At 35.8% G+C, this 22,571-nt stretch overlaps 2 protein-coding genes across 2 annotated transcripts; both read right to left on the reverse strand.

The window, feature by feature from the left end:
* Positions 1 to 5,045: 5,045 nt before the first annotated feature.
* On the reverse strand, positions 5,046 to 8,464 carry LOC116029061 (legumin A-like). Its single transcript, XM_031270943.1, has 3 exons — positions 8,117 to 8,464; positions 5,829 to 6,543; positions 5,046 to 5,415 (listed from the first exon to the last, which is right to left on the reverse strand). The coding sequence occupies exons 1-3, from the start codon at positions 8,373 to 8,375 to the stop codon at positions 5,259 to 5,261; spliced, it is 1,131 nt and encodes a 376-aa protein (XP_031126803.1). The 5' UTR covers positions 8,376 to 8,464; the 3' UTR covers positions 5,046 to 5,258.
* A 2,929-nt stretch (positions 8,465 to 11,393) lies between these two features.
* Positions 11,394 to 14,962, reverse strand: LOC116029585 (GDSL esterase/lipase 1-like). Its single transcript, XM_031271636.1, has 5 exons — positions 14,707 to 14,962; positions 14,469 to 14,590; positions 13,597 to 13,827; positions 12,427 to 12,688; positions 11,394 to 11,754 (listed from the first exon to the last, which is right to left on the reverse strand). Exons 1-5 carry the CDS (start codon positions 14,960 to 14,962, stop codon positions 11,513 to 11,515), a joined length of 1,113 nt encoding a protein of 370 aa, XP_031127496.1. The 3' UTR covers positions 11,394 to 11,512.
* Between the last annotated feature and the right edge of the window lie 7,609 nt (positions 14,963 to 22,571).

Below are 22,571 nucleotides of genomic sequence, written 5' to 3' on the forward strand. Positions count from 1 at the left end.
TAACTACGAAGAACTCGAATCCACTTTGACCCGACCCAAATCGGAAGTGGACCCCACATATATTTATACCACAAAATGGCCACTTAAAATGCCATTTTTAGTGCAATTTTCCAACAGTTTCTTCCAACCTCAGGTGTGGATTTTTCTTCCAGCCTGAGGTGGGGATGTGTCTTCCAACCTCAGGTAGGGATGTTTCTTCTAGTTTGAGCTGGGATGTGTCTTCCAGCCTTAGGTGGGTATGTGTCTTTCAGCTTGAGGTGGTGATGTGTCTTCCAACCTCAGGTTGGTATGTGCTTTCCAACTTGAAGTGAGTATGTGTTTCTCCCATACTGGCTAATGGGAATGTCTTCCGCATGGGTATATGTCTTCTAGCCTCAAGTGGGTATGTGCCTTCCAGCCTTAGGTTGGGATGTGTCTTCCAGCCTCAGTTAGGTATGTGCTTTCCAGCGTGAGGTGGGGATGTGTCTTCCAACCTCAGGTGGGGATCAGATGTTTCTTCCAGCCTGAGGTGGGGATGTGTCTTCCAGCCTCAGGTGGGAATGTGTTTTCCAGCCTGAGGTGTGGATGTGTTTTTTAACCTCAGGTGGGGATGTTTAGGTCAGCTTGAGGTGGGGATGTGTCTTCCAGCCTCAGGTGAGTATGTGCCTTCTAGCCTGAGGTGGGGACGTATTTTCTATCCTGAGGTGGAGATGTGTCTTCCATTCTCAGGTGGGATGTTTCTTCCAGCCTGAGGTGGAGATGTGTGTTCCAGTCTCAGGTGGGTATGTGCCTTCTAGCTTGAGGTGGGGATGTTTCTTCTAGCCTGAGGTAAGGATGTGTATTCCAGCCTCAGGTGGGTATTGCTGATCGTTTAAACTTATTCCTGGGCCTCATTTTCCTAAATACCTCGTGACTTCCTAGACCATGCCTTATACCATTTTACGTACTTCCTAGACCCCTACTTTACCCTTAACGCCTGATTGTACCCGATACCCTACAACGCCTTACCTTGTCATGCAATATAGTTGGTAGCGCGGAGCTTACGCGATGATTATAATTATAATAATAGTGACAATAATAATTTTTCCTTTCTCTTGTTCTATTTCTTTTAATGCGCGATCTTGTCTTTCGGTCGTCACCTACTGTAATCTGGTTATTACCTAGTAGGTGTTCAGATGCTCCTGAAGATCTTCAGTTGCCAGTCGGGCGGCTCACTGATAACTCGAATTGATAACTTTATTATCATACTATAATGGTCGAAGGTATATGATAACTGACTATAACGAGTTTACTTTTCTAAGTAAAATCTCTTGTGTCGTCTTGACTTCTAGACGTACTTAACTAGTCTTTATATCGTCTCTAGTGGATTATAGACTTGTGTTTCCAGTTTTGCTCTTCTTGTTCTTCACTCTCCTTGCCCCACCCCTCACACTCACTGTCTCGCTTACTAGGACCCTCCCATGGGGGCTCTGTGCCTCGATCAGTAAGGTGGGGGTCCTTGCTTGGGTGCCCGGGTTACCGCAGCCATTGATTGGGACGAACAGCTGGTCACCCTCTTTGGATGATGTCTTCGATTTATTTTCGTAGTGTGGTGCATTCTTCGGTAGTGTGTCCTAAACGGTTGTGATAACGACAATATTTAGGCTCCCTGTCGGATGGTCGGACGCGACGTAATTGGTTTTCTAGTTGCAAGGGAAACTGTGGCGGCCGGTCCTCGGTAGTCGTGTGGTGGGGTGGTTGTATCTCATATATTTGATGAGTCTTAGGTATGGGGCCTACTTCATAACGGGTGTTGGTCGGTCTCCTGAGGGTATTTGGTTTTCTTTCTCTTTTAGGCGGTCGGTCCGTTGGATTCGGAGGAAAGTACAAAGCTTTTCCGTATCAGTTCCCCACATACGGCGCCAAAGTTGGTTTTATGACTTTTGTGTAGTTAAAAGCAGACCAACATTACTTGTTAGAATAGCGAGAATATAGGAAAAATGTATGAAAAATATATGGAGAGAATTTAGGTATTGTATTGCTCAGAATTGTTTGTCCTCCCTTCAAGGATGGATGGTCTATTTATACATATTTTGGCTTAGAGCCCTACAGGGAATAAGAATTATACGGAGTAACTAATATGCCCTAATCTTTCTAATATTATAAGTGCTAAGTCCAATCTTTATCGAACTCTTCGGTAGCTCTGCATTGGATCTCCTTCTTGGGCTTTCTTGACCCAGTTGCTCTCTTGGACCGGTCCATGTGGCCTAGGCCTAGTATATTATCCATCATTGTGGATTGTATGTATTGTAGTTTAAGGATTATATTGTGAATTGTGTTATACTTTGGATTATATTGTGAATTGTGTTGATGGATTATTATGTGAATATTATTGTAGGATTGAATGATATTGTGGATGATTGAATTTAATTATGTTGAATATGGGTGAAATTTAATATAGTGTGGAGAACAAAATTATTAAAAATAAAATAAAAAATAAAGCAATAGGCGTATGTTTATTTCCAAGAATAAACACCTAAAAGTGTGAACAATCCGTCTAAAGTGAGGACAATAGGCATATGTTCTCCGATTATCTAGAAATAAAAGAATTTATTACAGAAATAGTCCATCGACTATTGTAAAATTACTAATTTGATCTTCGATAATTTTTCTTGCCCAATTAAGTCCTTGACTTTAAAAAAATTAAACAATTTGGTCTTCCGTTTATTTTGGTGTAAAATATCCGTTAAATCGGGACCAAATTGGTAATTTTTCTATAGTCAAGGGATCATTTCGGTAATTAATTTTTGACTGAAATGGTCCCTTGACTATAGTGAAATTACCAATTTGGTCCCGCTTTAACGGATATCAAACGATAAAATAAACGGAGGACCAAAATGGTTAAAATTTTCAAAATCGAGGACTTAATTGGACAAGAAAAATTATCGAGGACTAAATTGTTAATTTTGCAATAGTCGAGGGACCATTTCGGTAATAAACTCGAAATAAAATAATAATTATAGTCTGTTTCCAATAAGGAACAGATGCCTATGCTCCACATTAGGCGTTTGTGAATAACTGAAGCCTAAAGTCAGGACTATTAGCGATAATTAATTCAAGAGAAAATGACATTTTTCCCCTATGTTATATGTATATAGCACTTTTCCCCCTCAGTTATTAAAGTGGTGGTTTTTCCCCTGTAATGTTAAATTGACATTTTTTTCCCTTAAAATAACTATTTCATTTATTTTTCTTCTCCAATAAATTATTATTTATATGTATGGATAACCACGATTCGGTTCAAACCTAACCAGACACTGTAACAATCATACCGAGATAGTATGAAAGATTCTGGTTACGATTCAGAACCGAAAAATAAAATAAAATAAAATAATTGTTGAACCATGAATCGGAACTGAACCGCAATCATATATAATGAAAATGATCAAACACTTATTTTGATAAATCGGTTCGGTTCGGTTCCAATTTCAATTTTGAACCGCCAATCAAAACTTATTTATTTATTTTTATAATTTTATTTTTTATTTTTAAAATAGTCTAAATTCAACAATTATTTTATTTTATTTTTCGGTTCTGAATCATGATCTTAACCGTCCATACTAATTAGGTTCAATTGCTACAGTATAGTGTCTGATTAGGTTCAAACACTTATGGGATTATACTTATGGGATGCATTCTAGACAAACTATACTTATGGGAAGCATTTTAGACAAACTTTTTAGACAAATTTTACGGTACGCTTCATAACTTTCATAAATACTTATATAATTTTGATTTTTATCTTTTTTATGTTCATATGAAAAACTCTACTGGATTGAGTGATGAAACGGATGCAAAAACCTATGGTATTGAAGAAGATAATCAGTATAGACTTGATTAACTACAATTCGATTTTATTAACAACAGATTTACATAACATGATGTACAAGTACAAGAGACGATCAATGTGGAAGGAACTTCAACAAAATATTCTAAAGAAAAAAAGAAGAAGAAATAAGACTGAATATGAAGAAAATTGTAGTTCAACTGAGTAAACAAATCAATTTAATGTGTTTAATAAATTATTTAATACTCTTAATTCAATTGCTGTTGATACCATAGTTTGATGTAAAAAAGTGAACAAGAAAATAGTTGTTTGGATCCTGTTAAGGAACTCCGATCTCAAACTTAGATGGTGGTAGTTATTTTAAGGTTATGGAATGGTTGATGAACACGAAATCAAAGAAGTAGTTTCTAGATATGTCACCACAGGATCACGATGATTGAATAATGTTTAATATATACAGTTTTTTAAGAATCATTTTTTTCGCAATGTATTAATTTATTTATAATTCATAAAAATATATTATATATTATAAAAAAATGTGTACGAAAATTATAAATAATGTATAGATAGAGTATGAAATGTTGTAACGGTTTATTCAATTTAGAGTTTTAATTACTTGTATAGACTTTAATATGAAAAAAATTTTAAAAGTTTATAAACGTTTGTCCTATCGACTTTTATAGACTCATACAGAATTTATTAAAGTAACAAAAAATTCTATGGAAGTCATTTAAAATTTGTAACTTTAAATATCTTTAAAATTTATAAAAGTCTTGATTAATACACAGATAAGTTTGGTTATTTACTTAACTTCAAAGATGTTTTAGAAAGTCTAGCTAATAAGCCTATTGATCACCTCATCTAGACTTATTATTCTAAATTAGTATTTTGTACGCGCGATGCGCGAAAACTTATGCCCAATATTAAAATATTAATAAATACAAATAATTAAAATGTATAATTCAAATTATATATACACAAATAATAAATGTAGTTTATACACACATATATGATTTACTATTCATAGAAATTTAATTAAAATATAACCAACCATTAAATTAATTATATAATAATTTTAATAAAGTGACAATTAAAGAATAGGAAAAAGATATGATAGATATAGGTGTATGGTAATAATGATGGAGTTAAAAGTAACGGTGTTATAACGGTGTAAGGGTAGTTTTGTATAACAAGAATGTAGTAGGGACAATTTTGTCTAATAACATTGAAGTGTACAACATTTAAAGTAAAATGTACACATTTATTAGCATCCAAAAAGAGGGACATAAATCAAGGATATAACCTTGATTGAGACTTATTATGTTTTTATTATATTAGATTGGGACCATCATATAACATGCTATCAAATTATTACACAAGCAATAATTTCACCATTTATTTTAATTTAGTCAGAGCAATAAACGTAAATATGTATTCAAGTAAAACGAAAATTTTAATTAATATTGGGAGGGATAATTATTGTGGCTTCCGCTATCTTGGCCTTAAAAATGTCTTCGTCCTCCATACTAAGATTTAGGGATGCTTTCAGGATTGAAGGAGATAAAGCTTTCCAAACTGATCCATACCCAGCTAAGTTCCCTAATATTGGCCTGAAAAGAGAAGAGATTGAGAGTTTTGTCAAAGAACAAAAATAATTAATTAAAGTAACTAAAAAAAATCTAGATAGAGCAGCACCCAGAAGTTTGTAATATTTACTAATATTAATAATGGTAAAACTTCTGTGAGACCGTTTTACAAGTCTCAATCCGTGAGAATTGAGACAGGTCAGATTTTTAACGGGTCAAATATTTAATTACTAGGTCATATCTTCGACCTCATTAATTAAATATTTGACCCGTCCCAAGGATTGAAACACTAAAACAGGTCAGTTTTTTAATGGGTCAAATATTTAATTAATACGTCATATATTTGACCTTATTAATTAAATATTTGACCCGTTTCAGGGGTTGAAACCCTAAAACTGTCTCACACACATTTTTGCTTATTAATATATGTTACTCACTCTGAAGATGTTAAGGTAGCCACAAGCTCGAGTCCTTTATCAGCTATGAGTGAGGCAGAAAAGAATTTCGGTACGACAAAAAGTTGGCCAGCCTCAACTTTGTCGTCCAAAACCAGTTGACCGTTAAGGCCAACAATCTGAATCCTCGCACTGCCCCTCGAGACATAACATAGTTTATATGAGGCATCTGCCGTGTAACCCGGAGTTAACATCGATTTAGGTTCGAGTTTTACAAGAAAAACGCTTAGGCCAACGTGGTTGAGCAAAGGGAAATTCCCAGCCGTGGCTGAAACCAGAGATCCGCCGTTCTTGATGTTGGCAAAAGGCGAAGCATTTTCAAGATTGAACACCAAGTCTTTTCGGTTATTGTTTGGGGGGTCTGAGATGTTCAATTTGGCTTTAAGTTTGGTTATGATGGTAGGGGCATTTTGGTTTTCGAATAGGGCTTTGGATTCACTTGCGGTTAAGCCAAAACCTTTGGCAAGAAATTCTGTGGAGAAACCGCCGAGTTGGATGGTCGAGAAATAGAAGCTGATCTGGCCTGGGATAATAGAGTTGGTGGTGTCTCCCAAGAATACAATGACCACATCGGAGTCATCTTCGTTGTACCACCATGACACAGCTCCCAACTTCACCGGAATCACATCACCTTTCTCGATTTTGACTACCTTCTCAGTGGTACTGTTCGGAGATATAATTCCAACCACGCAACGCCCTTCAATTTCAAGTGTCACATTGCACATCATCAGCACATGAGTCCATGATCAAAAATTTGTGCGAGACGTCTCAGCATGAGACGGGTCGAGTTTGGTCAAATCAAAGATGAAAATGTAATATTTATATGCACAAATGTTATACTTATATGCTCAAATGTAATACTAATCAGAAATAAAATTTCTTTTACTTATAAGGTAAGGGTAAATGTAATACATTTAATGGAAAATACAATACTTTTACATTTCGATTTAAAAGTATTGCATTTTTACTCAAAAATATTATATTTTTCCTTATAAGTAAGGGACACTTGTCAACATTACTTATTATTGAAAATGTAGTACTGTTTCTCTTATAAGTAACAAAAATTGTATTCCTGATTAGTATTATATTTGAGCATATAAGTATGACATTTACACATATAAGTATGACATTTGCATGTTGCTTCGACCCGACCCGTCTCACGAATAAGGATCCGTGAGACGTCCTCACACAAGTGTGACCCATATATGTAATGTGTGTGGGGTGAGGGGTGGGGGATTTTAATATAATTTATGTAATACTGTGGTTCATTGTTTTGGTAGGAGTGTGGATCATGGTATGAACTCTGCACTAATTCTATTTTCACACACACTAGTGCCTGGATCATGGTATGAGCTTTGTTTTAATTCTAATTTTACGCAGACTAATTTTCATTATAGTAATGCTAAAAAAACATTTTAATTATACTTCATGTATGTGTTATTTATTTTCATTTTAAGAAAAATGACTTTTTGCCCCTGTATTCCTCCACTTTTAAAATTTTAGTCCATGTAAGTTAATTTAAACAAAATTAGCCTCTCAATTGTTTATAATGTTGCACTTTTAGTCCCCAGTATTATATAACTGTAAAAATCTATTAACATATTGAGTTATTATTATTATTTGGAATTAATATTCACTATTTAAAATTAAATTCCAATGAAGAGAGTAAAATTGTAACCATGAATATTGATTCTAACGGACAAAAATAACATCATAAAAAGAATTTGCTAACAGAATTTGATAATTATATATATAACAAGATCAGAGGGACTAAAAGTGCAACATAATGAACAGTTAAGAGATTCAATATGTTCAAATCAATTAACAGAGACCAAATTTCCTAAAGTGAAATAATTCAAGGGTCAAAAATGTTATTTACACACAATAAGATCATTATACCAACACTATAGTATCATTTTAATTCTACTACAAGCTCATGTATATTATAACAACACTAAAATATTATTTTATTTTAATTCTACTTCATTTGACAATATACATATTTCTACGTGATGTATCATTATGGTTCACACAGCCATGAACCATCTTATAACTATTGGTGTGTGCAACCAGCTTGGTTGGCGTGAGTGGCCGAACACTCTTGTCCCTTAAGAGAGGCCAGGAGTTTGAACCCCTTTTTGTATGAAAAAATCAATCTAACCAGCACTGCCTCCTACAGTTAAGACCTGCTCAGGACAGCTCATGGTCTAACAAAAAAGCTATTGGTGTGTCTGCACTTTTTCTGTGTATTATATTGGATGCATATATACCTTGAAGAACGTAGCCTATCTTTTTGGCGTCTGTGTAGTGAGGGATGGCAAACCCATTAGGCTGCAGAACCAACTTGCCGGCACCAAGCTTTGCCTGGGAGAGAAAAGGAGCCCCAGAAGTGGACCAAGTGTAGTATCCACCACCCTCTCCTTCATAAATGGTTTGATCAGCCATTTGGGGTGCCAAGGAATGCGCCCAATTCGTAGCTAAGCTGTCAAGCAAAGCCAAGGCATACACAAAGGAATACAAACTAGCCATTTGGAGAGGTAACTGCTAAGAAGTAAAGCCTTTAATTTGGTTATTAAACAGATCTCACAAATTATATTGGGCAAGGGAATTAAAGATATTTTCTTATCGTTGGTTGTATAGATTATAGACATCTTGGTTATGCTAATTATAATGGAAGATACATGAGTGATCATGCATGGTTGGAGTTACGTTTGGTTCTATAATTCTACTCTACACAATTAGGGGAATTTGACTTTTTGGGGATTTTTCCTTCATGAGGCAAATTATAGCGGCCCACCTTGACTATAAACACTCATCATGTCCTTGACATTCATTATTAAATGTAAATACGTTAATTATAAATACATAATATATAATAAATATATAATGTGTTTGTTGTTAACTTATATATTATGTGAATTTAGTTAACATATTAATATTATGTGTTTTGTCTTCAATTTTATCTAAATCAATTAAATACACATGAAATGTTAACTGGATTACAAAGTCGACTTTGACAATGGTACAATTGCTTTTTATAAGGTAAATTATTCTGTGGACCTGGATCCACCTAGCAAGGTGGATCTAAGTCCAAAATACACAATTATATATTGAATCTACATAATTTATATACTGAATGTTTATAACTAAATGTTTGCAATTTACATATTGAATGCTCACAATTAGAATTGCAAACATTAAGTATGTAAATTGATATGAGTCCACCTTTTAAGGTGTTCCCGAATCCATAGTATAACTATTGCTTTTATGACAGTTGTTATTCCATGGACCCGGTCACCCGGGTCCACCTTGCAAGGTGGATCCAGTTTCATGTTCACAATTTTAAAATTCTATGTTCGTAATTTTTGAACTCTATATTCACAATTTTTGAACTCTGCAAATACTAATTTTGGTCCTACTATGAATTGTGATCGATCTTAGGCACTAAATGTCGTTATTCATGTTGATATTGGGACATTAAGTTGAAAAGAACGAAAATACCCTTAAAAAATTTAGACTTCGGCACGTTTTAAATGGATGGGTGACCGGCGCGATGAATTTTGATACTAAAACAATAGTCGTGGATGAAAATTGGTACTAAAATAATAGTCGTGGATGAAAATTGGTAGAAATTAAACATGTGGACCAAAACTGTTATTTTGCTAATACTTGTGGGACCAAAATTGGTATTTGCTCATATTCACAATTACATAACTCTACATTCATAATTTCATAATTCTATGTTCATAATTTCAGAACTCTATGTTCATAATTTCAGAAATCTATATTCAATAGTATAACACAATTTTTGAATCTATATAGCAAAATTGTGAATATAAAGTTCATAAATTCTGAATATTGAATAATGTAATTTTGTATATTAAAATTTAAAATTGTTTATTCTAAAAGAAAAAAAAATTGTGAATATAGAGTTCTAAACTTGTGAACATAGAATTTTTAATTTGTGAACATGGACCCGAGTCCACCTTGCAAGGTGTACCCGGACCCGGGTCCATAGCATAAATTTTCCTTTTATGAAGCTATCGTTATACTGTGGACCATGGTCACAAAATGACGTCGTTTCAATAAGGGGTACAATTCATCTCAAATGATACTACAGTACAGTTCATCTCAAATGATACTACAATTGTGTTGAACTAATACTGTTGTTATGTTGAACTGATACTGCAGTTGTGTTGAACTGATACAACAGTTGTGTTGAAAGGGAACTGCAGTTGCACGGAATGGAGGCCATTTCATTCGTCTGAAACTGCAGTTGTGTTGAACTGATACTGCAATTGTGTTGAAAGTGAACTGCAGTTGCGCGGAACCATCCGTCTGTTTTCGTTAATCAAAACGACGTCATTTTTATGCGCGGTCCACAATCTATTGTGGACCGTGGTCCACAATTTGGGTCCACTTTAGGAAGTAGGATAAAATATGAAATACTAGTATGGGCTCGCGTTCGTATTCCCATGTATTTTTTCCACGCATCTACTTTATAAATAATATTCTAAAAATTATTCTCTTTTCTTTTGTCTTCAAAAAAAAATTTATTTTCTTTTTAATTAATTTATTATTTCAATAAAACTTTCCCATCCTGTAAAACTTCCTTTCTTTAGTCCGTATTTTTATTCTTTCAAAGGTTGAATCCGATCCCTTGAATCCCAACTTCAAGGAATCCCCACTCCTCCATCCAACAGAACATGTGAGAAAATGTAAATTATGGTAATTTAATAATTTAGTAGATAGGGTCAAATTGAATTGGAAACCATGGTTCATTATTTTAATTATGCTATAGGTTTATTAAAATGTATACCATAATTCATTATTGTAATATTGTATGTTCATTATAACAATATTGTATGTTAATTAAAATAACATCAATTTACGTATTAACATTTACACATTATTATTTTTTATAAATAAAATTAATGTTACAAAATATATTATTAAAAATATCTCATTTAGATCTTTTGAGGAGTGGGGGTTGGAGGAGGAAGAAATAACTAAGGTTAGAGGAGGAAATGAGGGCGATATGAAAATGAGCGTGTGCCGTGGAAAAATAATATTATTTTAATATTTAATTTCCGCCACACCCAAATAGAGTGGGTGTTGCGGAAATAATATTTTACTTTACGCAGCACCCTCTCCCACTGGGTGCATGCCGCGGAAAGTTAAATATTAAAATAATATTTAACTTTCCATGGCACCCTCTCCTAGCCGGTATCGCGGAAAGTAGGTTCAATTTTTTTTATTTTAGAGAATCCACTACATCTTTTTTAACTGGTGTAGTGAAAAGCTAGATTTATATTTTCAAATTTATAATAGTGTATCCTCTTGAAATGAACTTATTTGGTTAGTTTAGTGCCCCATATTCCATCACTTATGTTCCTATAAAATATATTAAAACATTTATTTTTTGCATTTCAACAAAATTTTGACAATAAATCCAGAATTATCTACCCAAGACAAGAGTGATGAACCAATTAAACACCATTATGATTGATCAAATAAATTTATTTCATAAAAGGATCTAGTTTCAAGTTTTCTCTTACAAGAAAATAAAGCATTCAAACACATACATATGAATACCAATTAAAGCTTTATATTATTTGCATTTTTTTTTTGAGAATATATTATTTGCATTTATGCATACAAATAGGCTAGACATGTTCAAAAAAGGATTTCACACTGTAAGGCCAGACAAGGTTGGAATCCCCATTCCAAAGAAGTGTAGCAGTGAGTTGGTTGAACCTCTCTGTGGGGTGAATAAAATCAAAAAACAAATAATCCCCGACATCTTTGCATAACTCGTACTCTTTAAATTGCCTTCTTTCTCCTCCACAGCTTGGTAGTCCTCTATAAGGACCGCTACCGCAACATGCAGTCTTTGCCTCTTTCAAACCTTAAAGCACACAACATAAATTATCTTACGAGTATTATTTTATATGCAAGTCTTATGTTAGATCATCTTATGAATATTAGTTCATAAGAATTGAAAGATTTCAAAATGGGTTTAATTTGGCCAGATCATTATTAGGAATGTATCTAAAAAAGGTTATTATTTTTTAATGAAAATATAATATTTTAAAAGTAATATTATTATTTTTAATAAAAACTAAATATTTGTAAAGAAGTAAATAACATATTTAAAGTATTTCTCAGGCAAAAATGTAACAATTTTTAAGTAATTACTATTACTTTTTACTTAAAATTCATATACTTGTCAGAGAAGCAAAATTTTTTTTTTTAAGAGTGAAAAATTTGAGTAAAAAAAAAAAGTAAAAATTTTCATTTAAAAATTAAATATTTGTGAAGAAGCAGCACATAACATAGAAACATTTATTCTTCAGTCAAAATGTAATACTTTTAAATTAAAATCTTTTAAAATTAAATAAAACATACTGAGTATAAGTTTTAAACAAAATGTTAATATTTTTGAAAACTAAACTCATGTTTTGCAAGTCAAAACCATTTTTCAATCTGTCTCGTTAACCAATATATATTTCACACAAGTCGTTTCTGGTGTTAGTACGTGTATACAAGGAGATGATGATGAGTGAATATATGAACATACCATATCTTGATGGATGATCGATTGCGTTATTTACAACCGTGAAGAAATCGAAGTATGAACACTTAAACCCTTGTAATGTCTTCTCCAGATTGATTAGCTTTCTTGGTAAAGCCTTATTATGCATCTCTGTCAACACATGGAGTTCCTTAACGCAGCCAGTTCTATTCGTTTGTTGAAGCTTGAGAGCCCTAGAAAATGGTATGCAGCCTAAAGGTGCCACTGAATAAATGACAATTTTTCTTCCTCCTTCCATGTATATTTCCTGTATGATGAAATAAAGAAGCATTAATGTATGTAGTCTGTATGGGGTGAATTAGAACTTCAACACATATAGTCTGCACGAATAATTTAGTTGGTTCCTAGTCGGCAGATTGTGCATGACGACGCAAGATTGAATCTTGACAGTCGTATTACTAAGAGAACCACCTATAACTTTTGATGTAGTGGTAAGCGTTTGATCCTAATAAGTGGTATAAGGAAATAAATAGCTATAGCTTTTGGCATAGTAAAAAACGTGTGGCGGTACAATGAAATAAAGTTGCGTTTTCGCTACTCGCTATACCTTTTGGTATAGTAGTAAGTACATCTTAACAGCCTTCTTCTTGTGGCATTAGACAATGGTCCTACTTAATGTGTGTTTGAAAACTCAAAAAATGATGAAATTGTTTACCAACTAGTTTTTAGTGTTTGGTAAAGATTGACAATTTTGAGTCAAAAAAAATTTTAGTGTTTGGTAAAGAGTGAAAAATTTGAGTAAAAAAAAAAAAGTATTTGGTCAAAGAAATATACCTTCATTTTCTTGAGAAATGACATCCTATCTTTTTTGAGAAAGTAATTTTCCAATTTCCACACCACCACCACCACCACCACCCTTTATATTTTTTATTATAAATGTTTTTATATTCTAAACAAAAAATTAAAATATTTAATTATACAATTTTGTCAATTTTTGCGAAAAATGAACCAAAGACAATTTTCTAGAATGCATCCAAACATTAGAAATGAAAATATTTTTTAAACAATTACTCATTTTTTAGAAAACATTTTTCTAAAATCATTTTTATGATTTTCAAACACACCCTTAATGAACCAGTCATGGTTGGGGTTTCGCCAAAACATAGACGATTAATAATAGAAGGTAAAACATAGACGATTAATAATAGAAGGTACCTTAATAGCATTAGTCATATTGCCAATCACCATGTCAACGTATTCCTTGTGAGTATATGCATTAAGGATGGTGGAATTTGTAATAAAGGGGCCGATGTAGTCATTGCTGCCAATGCAAATCATGTAAACTGCACTAGTCAGCAGTTTGTTTGAATCTTTATTCCCCAACTTCCCCTTCAACTGTTTTGCAACATTCTTGAAATACTGCACCTGCTTTTTAAGATCAATTACCTGCAGAAGAATATAATAATCAATAAAATTTATAGTAATTAATCAAATAATACATGAAACTAGCTAGCTAGCCAGCCAATTAACTTTACATGTACTGCTAGAAAACATAAAATTTTAGTCACCGAAAAGCGGTGAAAATCCGGCCTGTTTCACTCTTCAGCCAAAAAAGTTAAAAGAATTTTGAAAAACCAGCTGATTCGAGCACTTTTTAAGTGGTCAGAAAATTAAAAAAAAAAAAATCAAAAACTACTGAGGGTTTTTTAGTAATCATGCCATGTGTATATGTTTTCAACATTCTCAATAGTTGTAGTTTTTGCGGATGTAACTACAAAAGGGCAGATGGGATGAAGAAAAGAAAAAAAAACCAAGTCTAACAAGAATAAAAATTAAAATTGAAACTTTTAGGCACCCAAGGTGTGCTGAACGCGCGAACAAGACCTGTCATTTCTCCATGCCCACCCACATGTTCAGTCCAAAATTCATTCCTCCTGCAAAGATTAATTCATTCTCTCTCCTCTCCTTCTCTCCTCCACATGCCCATAAGTCTTACTTTCTTAAAACCAATCCAAAAACATCTATTGGGATGGACTAACAAACTTTAATTTGTGAGTTCAATGCACGCATAAAAATAAATCACGAACCAAACCAGAATAGGTTTCAGCAAGGCTGCCAGCACCACCAGATGCAAAGTTCACGCCATTAATAAATCCACCTTGCTCCGCCTGGAAATACCCCGGAATTAATGGCAGCTTAGCAAACTCGGCTGAGCAGTACGTGTAATAGTGTAAACAAAAATGAATATTAGTGAGGGCATCTATCAGCAATTTAAAATTATTGCAGAGAATTAAGCAATTAGGTAGCTAAGCTAGCTAGGCTTACCAATAAAATCGGGCACAATACGACCATCAGAAAACCTGCCTGTTGGGTCCTTGAAAAAAGACTCACCATACGGCCAAAAATTAGCCTGTAGAAGAGTAGTGGTATTGATGTAGTTATTGTTGCCAGGATCAAAGAGTGAGTCCCCAAACGCAAACAGGGCTACATGCTTCTTTTGATGGGCTAAACAAAGCACTGGAGTAGCTAATAAGTTGCCAAGCAAAGCCAATGCATAGAGATAGGAATACAAACTAGCCATTCCAAGAAGTGGATGGTTGGTTCGATGTCTTGTGGCTCTTGTTTAGGATGAATTTATTATAATGCTATTACTTGGAACTGTTTTCTTGAGTGTTTGAGTAATTATTTGACTTGACTTGTCTCGCTTGGCCTATTGCACTAAAATACTCTATTCTTTTTGTGGGAATTTGAACTTGTAGATTGGAAGGATCTTTCAGAAAATATTTTTATACAAATGTACAGGGACTGGTGCCATTATTCACCAATGAAATTCAACTACAGATGTTCTTGACAGGATCAAACTAGGAATTTAGTGTGTTTTACCGGCGTTGTGCCATTTAAGTTGAGAGTCATACAGAGCAAGTAGGTATACAATTGACACAAGTTGCGGGAATATAATTATTCGGAGACTTTGACCATGTATACATTGTCTGCTTTTGTCTGTAAACAAAATTAAGCAGACAAACTTGACTAATCAACAACATATTCAACTTTCTTTCTTTCTTTCTTTCTTTATTCATTATTTCAGTAAATTTCAACACGGATAAACCCACACTTATTTTATTGATTGATATGGAGAAACTTTCTTTTTTCTAACTATATTTAAATTTTGATTATGCTAATAATTTCACAGCCTTTTGGACCCGCCGAATTGGCCTCGCCGGCATTGGCATAATCTGTCACTTGGCGGAGCGCTTCCTCATACGTCCGAGGCAAGTGCAGTCCTACGTCTGAGGCGAGTGCAGGATCAGGTCTTCGTACAGGGTCCCTGATCGGAGTGATGAATGAAGAACATTGATCGTAGTTCGATCGTCCATGGGCTCGACCTAACCGACATCATTCTTCCACCGAGCTAAAAATTCTGACAAGGACTCCCCATCCTACTGTGGGATGTCATTCAGGTGCGTTAAATGACGTCTGACAACCTTTTACATGGAAAATCTCTGCACAAATATCCTCGCCAGTTCAGCGAAACTTCCGATTAACCCGGGCTCTAATGACTTGAACCACTCGGCGACCCTTCTTGACATAGTGGAGAAGAATGCTCGGCAGATAATGTTGGAGATAACATTCAAGTAGGAGTAGTTTCACATAAACTCTTGTCCCACATTGCTTTCATTAGAGAGTTTTTCCCTCCTTTTTGAGTGTTTGAAGTATTTTGGATGGAAAAGAAAGGGGGAACCCCACGTGTGCGCTGTCGCTACCCACCTGGTTCGGTATGCGTGCGAGGTTTGGTGCATTTTATATGAGCCTTCTATTTTATTTCTGAGTTGTTCGCTAAATTATCTCGTCCAGAATTAATATATGAATCATAATGGGTCTCGTGTTTTCGTGGCCTACTTCTTCTCAACCTCTGAATTGTTACCGCTATTTTCGCGGACGATATGTGGTTGGAAGTAGGGAGACGGTTATTTCAGAGACTATAAATACTCGTTTCCCCTATGCTCTCAAATTACACCTTCAATCATCTTCTCTTCTCTCTTCTTCTCTCATCTGGGCATTCTAAGACAGGTTCGCAGTTTATCAGTGTTTGCTAGTCGAAAGCGACCGGTCTCTGGCAAATCGCTTTTAAGATAGTGTTTTGCACACGTCACACAATATTCCCTTCAATCTTCTTTCCCAATTCTATCCAGCCCACATAAACAGTAGTTATACTACGACATTTTCTGATTATCACCTTATAGTTAAAAGCAATTTCCTAAGAAAATGTCGAACTAAGTTTGCAAAGCTACCTCCGACCTTACCAAGATCAAACCTCTCAATGGCATCAACTACTGTAGGTGGTCAGTGGTCTGTCAAAATGCTAATCCACTTTGAGTCAATTGAGCTTAACTATGTCCTTACCTCAGACCCAGAGCTATACCAATCCCCTTATCAAATTGCTCTTGTTCCTACTGAGTCTACCCAAACTAAAACTCAAGTCACAATCTCGGGTGCAACCCCTGATCCTAAAACACTCGAACCCAAAACTTCAACCTCGAAATCACCTGATATGACCCAGGAAGTTAGTAGAACGAGATAACAAAATTGTGCGCGGGATTTTACAGCACTTCATGTCTAACACTCTACTAGAAATATTCGTTAGCTATTAGTCCGCGAAAAGAATTTAGGACATGATCCAGAAAAAGTATGGCGCTAATGATGCAGGACGCAGAAAGTATACGGTTGGGCGCTGGCTGAACTACAAGATGGTGGACTCAAAGCCAATTGTTGATCATGCTCATGATTACGAGTATTTGGTAGTTAACCTAGTCTCTGAAGGTATTCCAGTAAGTGATATGCTGCAAACTTATGCTCTTATTGAAAAACTGCCTAAGTCATGGGTAGAATTCCAAAACAAGATGAAACACGAAACAAAAGACTGCACTTGGGAGCAAATGGTTAATCACATCAATATCGAAGAGGCTTTTCGCCTTCGACAAAGGTCTGTATCCTTCCCTGAAAACTTAAAGGCTAATGTCATAGAAACTAGTGTGAAAGGTGACAGGTCCAAATCTGTTGGTGGATGTCAAAACAAAAATTGGAAGAAGGGCTTCAAAGTCAACAACAACAATCGATTCAAGAACAACAGGAACCAAAAATAAGGGAAAGGAGGAGGTTGCTTCGCCTGTGGAAAGCATGGACATCATGCTGCGCAGTGTTACCACCAAAAGGGGGTCGAATGACCAGAAGGGCAATCAAGGAGTGACCAGAAACCAAGCAAACCTGATGGAAGAGATAGAGGTGGTGGCCGCAGTGGTTACTCTGGAGGTAAATGTCGTTGAAGGGTCTAAGGAGTGGATTGTTAACACTTGGGCATCTCGCCATTTATTCTCAAACAAGAGGTGTTTCAAGAATTTCCAGCCAATTGCTGAAGGTCAAAGAGAGCAAGTCTTCAAGGGAAATGACAGTATGACTGAAGTAAGGGGTAGAGGAACTGTAAAGATTAAACTTTGTTAGTACTTGTCTTTAGCCAATGTGATGTATGACCCAACTCTATGAGGGAATTTGGTCTCAAGGCCTTTGTTGGTTAGAGCTGGTATCAAGCTGGTGTTTGAGTCAGAGACTCAAAATGTATGATAATGACTCGTAGAGGGGAGTATCTGGGGAAGGGATACCTCTATGGGGGTTTATTTGTTTACCGTTGATTCCGTTTACCTTTGCAAACATTGAAACCTTTATCAATAATCTTGTCGATGGTTCTGGCGCTTCTGCTTATATTGATGTGTCTTTTGATATGTGGTATGGTAGACTAGGACATGTTGGTGCACAATGTGTGAATAGACTTAAAAACATGAATATGCTGCCAAACTTGCAAAATGAAGCATTATCACAATGTGAAATATGTGCTGAGGCAAAATTTGCTAAAAAAACATTTTTCCTTGGTGAATCGTCATACTACTTGCGCTTTAGAACTGATTCACACTGATATAGCAGATTTCAAAAGCACTAGAACTAGAGGAGAAAAGGGTTATTATATTTCTTTTATAGGTGATTTTACTCATTTTTCAAAAATATATCTGCTAAGATCAAAAGATGAAGCAGAACAAAAGTTTTTGATCTATAAATAAAACTGAAGTAGAAAATTAGCTAAATAAAGGGAAAATTGTAATTTATGCCCCCCATAATATGCTAATTATTAATGTCACCGCTGAATTATTTGTAGTGTAAATATTGCCCCTCAATTTTCAAACACGGTACATATATTGCCCCTCTATTATATTGGTCTAAATATTGCTCCTCCTGTCGGTAGGGAGGGGCAATATATGTACTGTTTTTGAAAATTGAAGGGCAATATTTACACCACTAATAATTCAGGAGTGACATTGATAATTGACATATTATGGAGGGGTAAAAATTACAATTTTCAACATAAAGAGACTTCGGTCTGATAGAGGTACGGTGGTGAATATCATTCTCTCTCTCTTAAGTTCTTTTGTGAAAAATTCGGAGTTATTCATGAAGTCATTGCTCCATATACACCTCAACAAAATGGTGCTGCTGAGAGGAAAAATATAACTCTCAAAGAAATGATTAATGCTTTTCTTATTAGCTCAGGTGCTCCGAATTCTTTGTGAGGCTGCTCTTACAGCTAATCACATTATCAATAGAATACCTCATAAAGGGTATACTAAAACCCCATATAATTAGTTGTGGAAAGGCTATGTCCCTAACCTAAAATACTTCAAAGTACGAGGATGCTTAGCAAAGGTAGGCATTCAATCTTTTAAAAGACCTAACCTTGGGCTTAAAACCTCAAATGCAGTTTTTGTTGGGTATGCTGAAAATAGTGTTGCATATATGATTATGTACTTAGACAGTCGGTCTATGTGCAAAGCTCGAGAGGCTGAGTTTGTTGAACACGTCTTTCCTCTCAAAGTATCTTTTAGCCTTTCCTATCAAATTATCTTCAAACAGCTCTCAAAGGAACAAGTCTATATCGCTTTCTATCTCTCAAATTGAGAATGAGCTTGATCAACCTAGGAGAAGTAAGAAACAACGAATTGAAATGAGCTTTGGTTATAACTTTATAACATACATAACTGAGTTGAATAATATAAATGAAATTTCTAATCAATTTGTATATCGGCCAATTTTGGAAGAAGAACCAAAGACCTCCGAAGCTGTTATGCGCTCGATTGATGATGTCTTCTGGAAAGAATACAAAGTGAGTTATACTCTATTAAGTCTAATCACACTTGGGAACTAGTAGATCTGCTAACAGGGGCGAAACCAATTGGCTGCAAATGGATCTTTAAAAAGAAACGTAGACCTGATGGGTCAATTGCGTGATAGGTTTGACATAAAGGATATGGGGGAAGCCAATGTGATTCTTGGAATACAAGTCATAAAAGGAGAATATGGCTACAAGTTATCACAAGTCACTACATAGAAAAGCTATTAAAACAATTTGATAGCTTCGAGGTGACCCCGACCCAAACTCCATATATGATCCTAGCGTAAAGCCATAAAAAAATTACAAAGGTAGGGATGTCCCAAGAAAAATATGCGAAAATAATCGGAAGTCTGATGTTCTTAATGAACTATACCAGACCCGATATTACTTTTGTAGTAAATAGACACAGTCGATATACCCATAATCTAAGTGAAGCCCACTAGCATGCGTTAAGATGATTAGTGTTGCGTTATCTAAGAGGCACATTCGACTGGAGACTTCACTATTCTGGATTTCCTTCTACCCTAGAAGGTTATTGCGACGCGAACTGGGTCAATGACAGTGATGATGTAAGCTCCACCAATGGGTACGCGTTCACTATGGGTGGAGCAGCTATATCGTGGAAGTCCACGAAGTAATCATGTATAGCTAGATCAACAATGGTGGCTGAGTTTATAGCTCTTGATCTAGCTAGGCAAGAAGCCGAATGGCTTAGAAACCTACTGGCAGATGTGCCGTTGTGGGGTGGTTCTACACCATCTGTGCCCATACACTATGATTCACAAACTACTATATGCATGGCGAAGAGTAGTGTCTATAATGGAAAAAGAAAACACATAAGAGTCAGACATGAGTCTGTACGACAGTTAGTTGTGAATGGAGTACTCACATTAGAATATGTGAAGCCTAAGAGGAATATCACATATCCTCTCATAAAAGGGCTTAAATAGAAAGACCACCATTGATACATTAAGGAGATGGGTTTAAAAGGTTGTGAGGTAAGGAATTCATGATGGATACCACATTCGTGGTTAAACACAATCATGAAAAGACTTATATATACACCCATACGGAACTTAACATGAGATGTTCTTAAATAATATATAAGACTACACAGAGGTGGATCTAAAGTCAAAGAGTTTGATTTCCAAAGAACTTGCATTTTAAGGGCTGATGTGTGCACTTGAGTTCAAAAGTTCTCTTTTCAATAAGTTCAAGATATAATTCACTTCTGAGAAGAAAGTTACTCAAGTCACTACGTGTTAGTTCAAGTTCAAACACTGACATTAAGATCAACTCTCGAGTCTTGCTCATACATTTTTTCCTAAAGCGCCAACTTGAATGTGTGGGAGATTGTTGGAGATAACATTCAAGTAGGAGTAGTTTCCCATCAACTCTTGTCCCATATTACTTTCATGAGAGAGTTTTTCCCTCTTTTTTAATAACAACTCTTTTTTGAGTATTTGAAGTATTTTGGAGAGAAAGGAAAGGGGGAACCCCACACGTGCGCTGTCACCGCCCGCTCGCTCGGTTCTGTTCATCGGTTCGCATGCTTGCGAGGTGTGGTGAATTTTTTTACGAGCCTTCTATTTTAATTCCGACTTTTTCGCTAAATTATCTCGTCTAGAATTAATATGTGAATCGGAATTGATCTCTTAAATTTTCGTGGCCTACTTCTTCTCAACCTCTGAGTTGTTGGGAGACGTTTATTTTAGAGACTATAAATACCCGTCTCCTCTATGCTCTTAAATTACAATTTCAATCATCATCTCTTCTCTCTTTTTCTCTCGTTTGAGCATTCTAAGACAGGTTCGCAGTTTATCTGTGTTTGCTATTCGAAAGCGACCGGCCTCTGGCAAATCACTTTTAAGGTAGTGTCTTGCACACGTCATAGACCCCTTCAATCTTCTTTCCGTCTTTTATCCAGCCCACATAAACAGTAGTTATACTACGAGATTTTCTAACTATCACCCAACAAATAATGGTGTGGGAAACCTCCATCATTAGCATGTTTCTATAGTAAGAGTTAATGTGCTCTTTTGAATCGGACCTCTCATTATAATTTTTATTCCTGAGCACCCGCAGGTCAATCAGGTGTTCTTCCTGCATAACGTCAACGATGAATGGGGTTGCTAACAGAGGAGTGCTAGGCTCGGCTAGTTGAGGCATATGTTCCCTCTTCCAACTGTTAAATTCTTGTTGTACATGGTTTACAATCCCTCTAGAAAGTTCAGCCCAGACTTCCCTTTAAGGATTTCGCTGATGCCGCGAATTGGAGGCATTGCTCTCTTCGAAATCCCCCCTCCATCAACATACATTCGCACCTCTGCTTGGACACCGAGACGGTCATGAATAGGGGGTTGAATTCTGTCGAAGGCACTTCGTTGTGGATTTGAATCCATTTAACACTTCTCCCCCAAACCCAACTGGGTCTGAACTGGCAAACGAGGTCGAGAGGAGGGCTCCTGCTATCTTGATGGCCCTCTATGCTCAAAATATGCTCGACAGAGCTCGAGTTCCCTTTTCTCAGCCCCCCGTATAGGCAACACCTCTAGAACGGTCGGGGCTGGCGTGTACATCGGTGGTGGATACATAGTTGGGATCAGATGATAAGGTTAAGTCGGTGCGTAAAAATGAGGTGAGTTTTGCCACCATTGGAAGGTTAGATCTAGTAATCTCGTCGAGTTGAAAGCGAACGAATGTAGAGCCTGGCCCAAGATGACCGGAATTGCGGACCCCTGATTGATTGTATTCACAGCCTCTGCAGGGGGTGGACTCCTAGAGGAGTTTGGTTAAGGTCCATCTGGGATCCCAAGTGGGACCGTAAGTCTGAACTACTTTCTTCAGCATCCGCTTCGTTAAAAGAAATCTAAATATGGATACATAATTGGGATCGGTAAAAGTGTAATACGTAACTTGTTTGTACCATTCCCCATGGACGCCGCCAAAATGATGTGGTAAATACACTGAGATG

Source organism: Ipomoea triloba, chromosome 9 (assembly GCF_003576645.1).
Source record: "Ipomoea triloba cultivar NCNSP0323 chromosome 9, ASM357664v1".
NCBI lineage: Eukaryota > Viridiplantae > Streptophyta > Magnoliopsida > Solanales > Convolvulaceae > Ipomoea > Ipomoea triloba.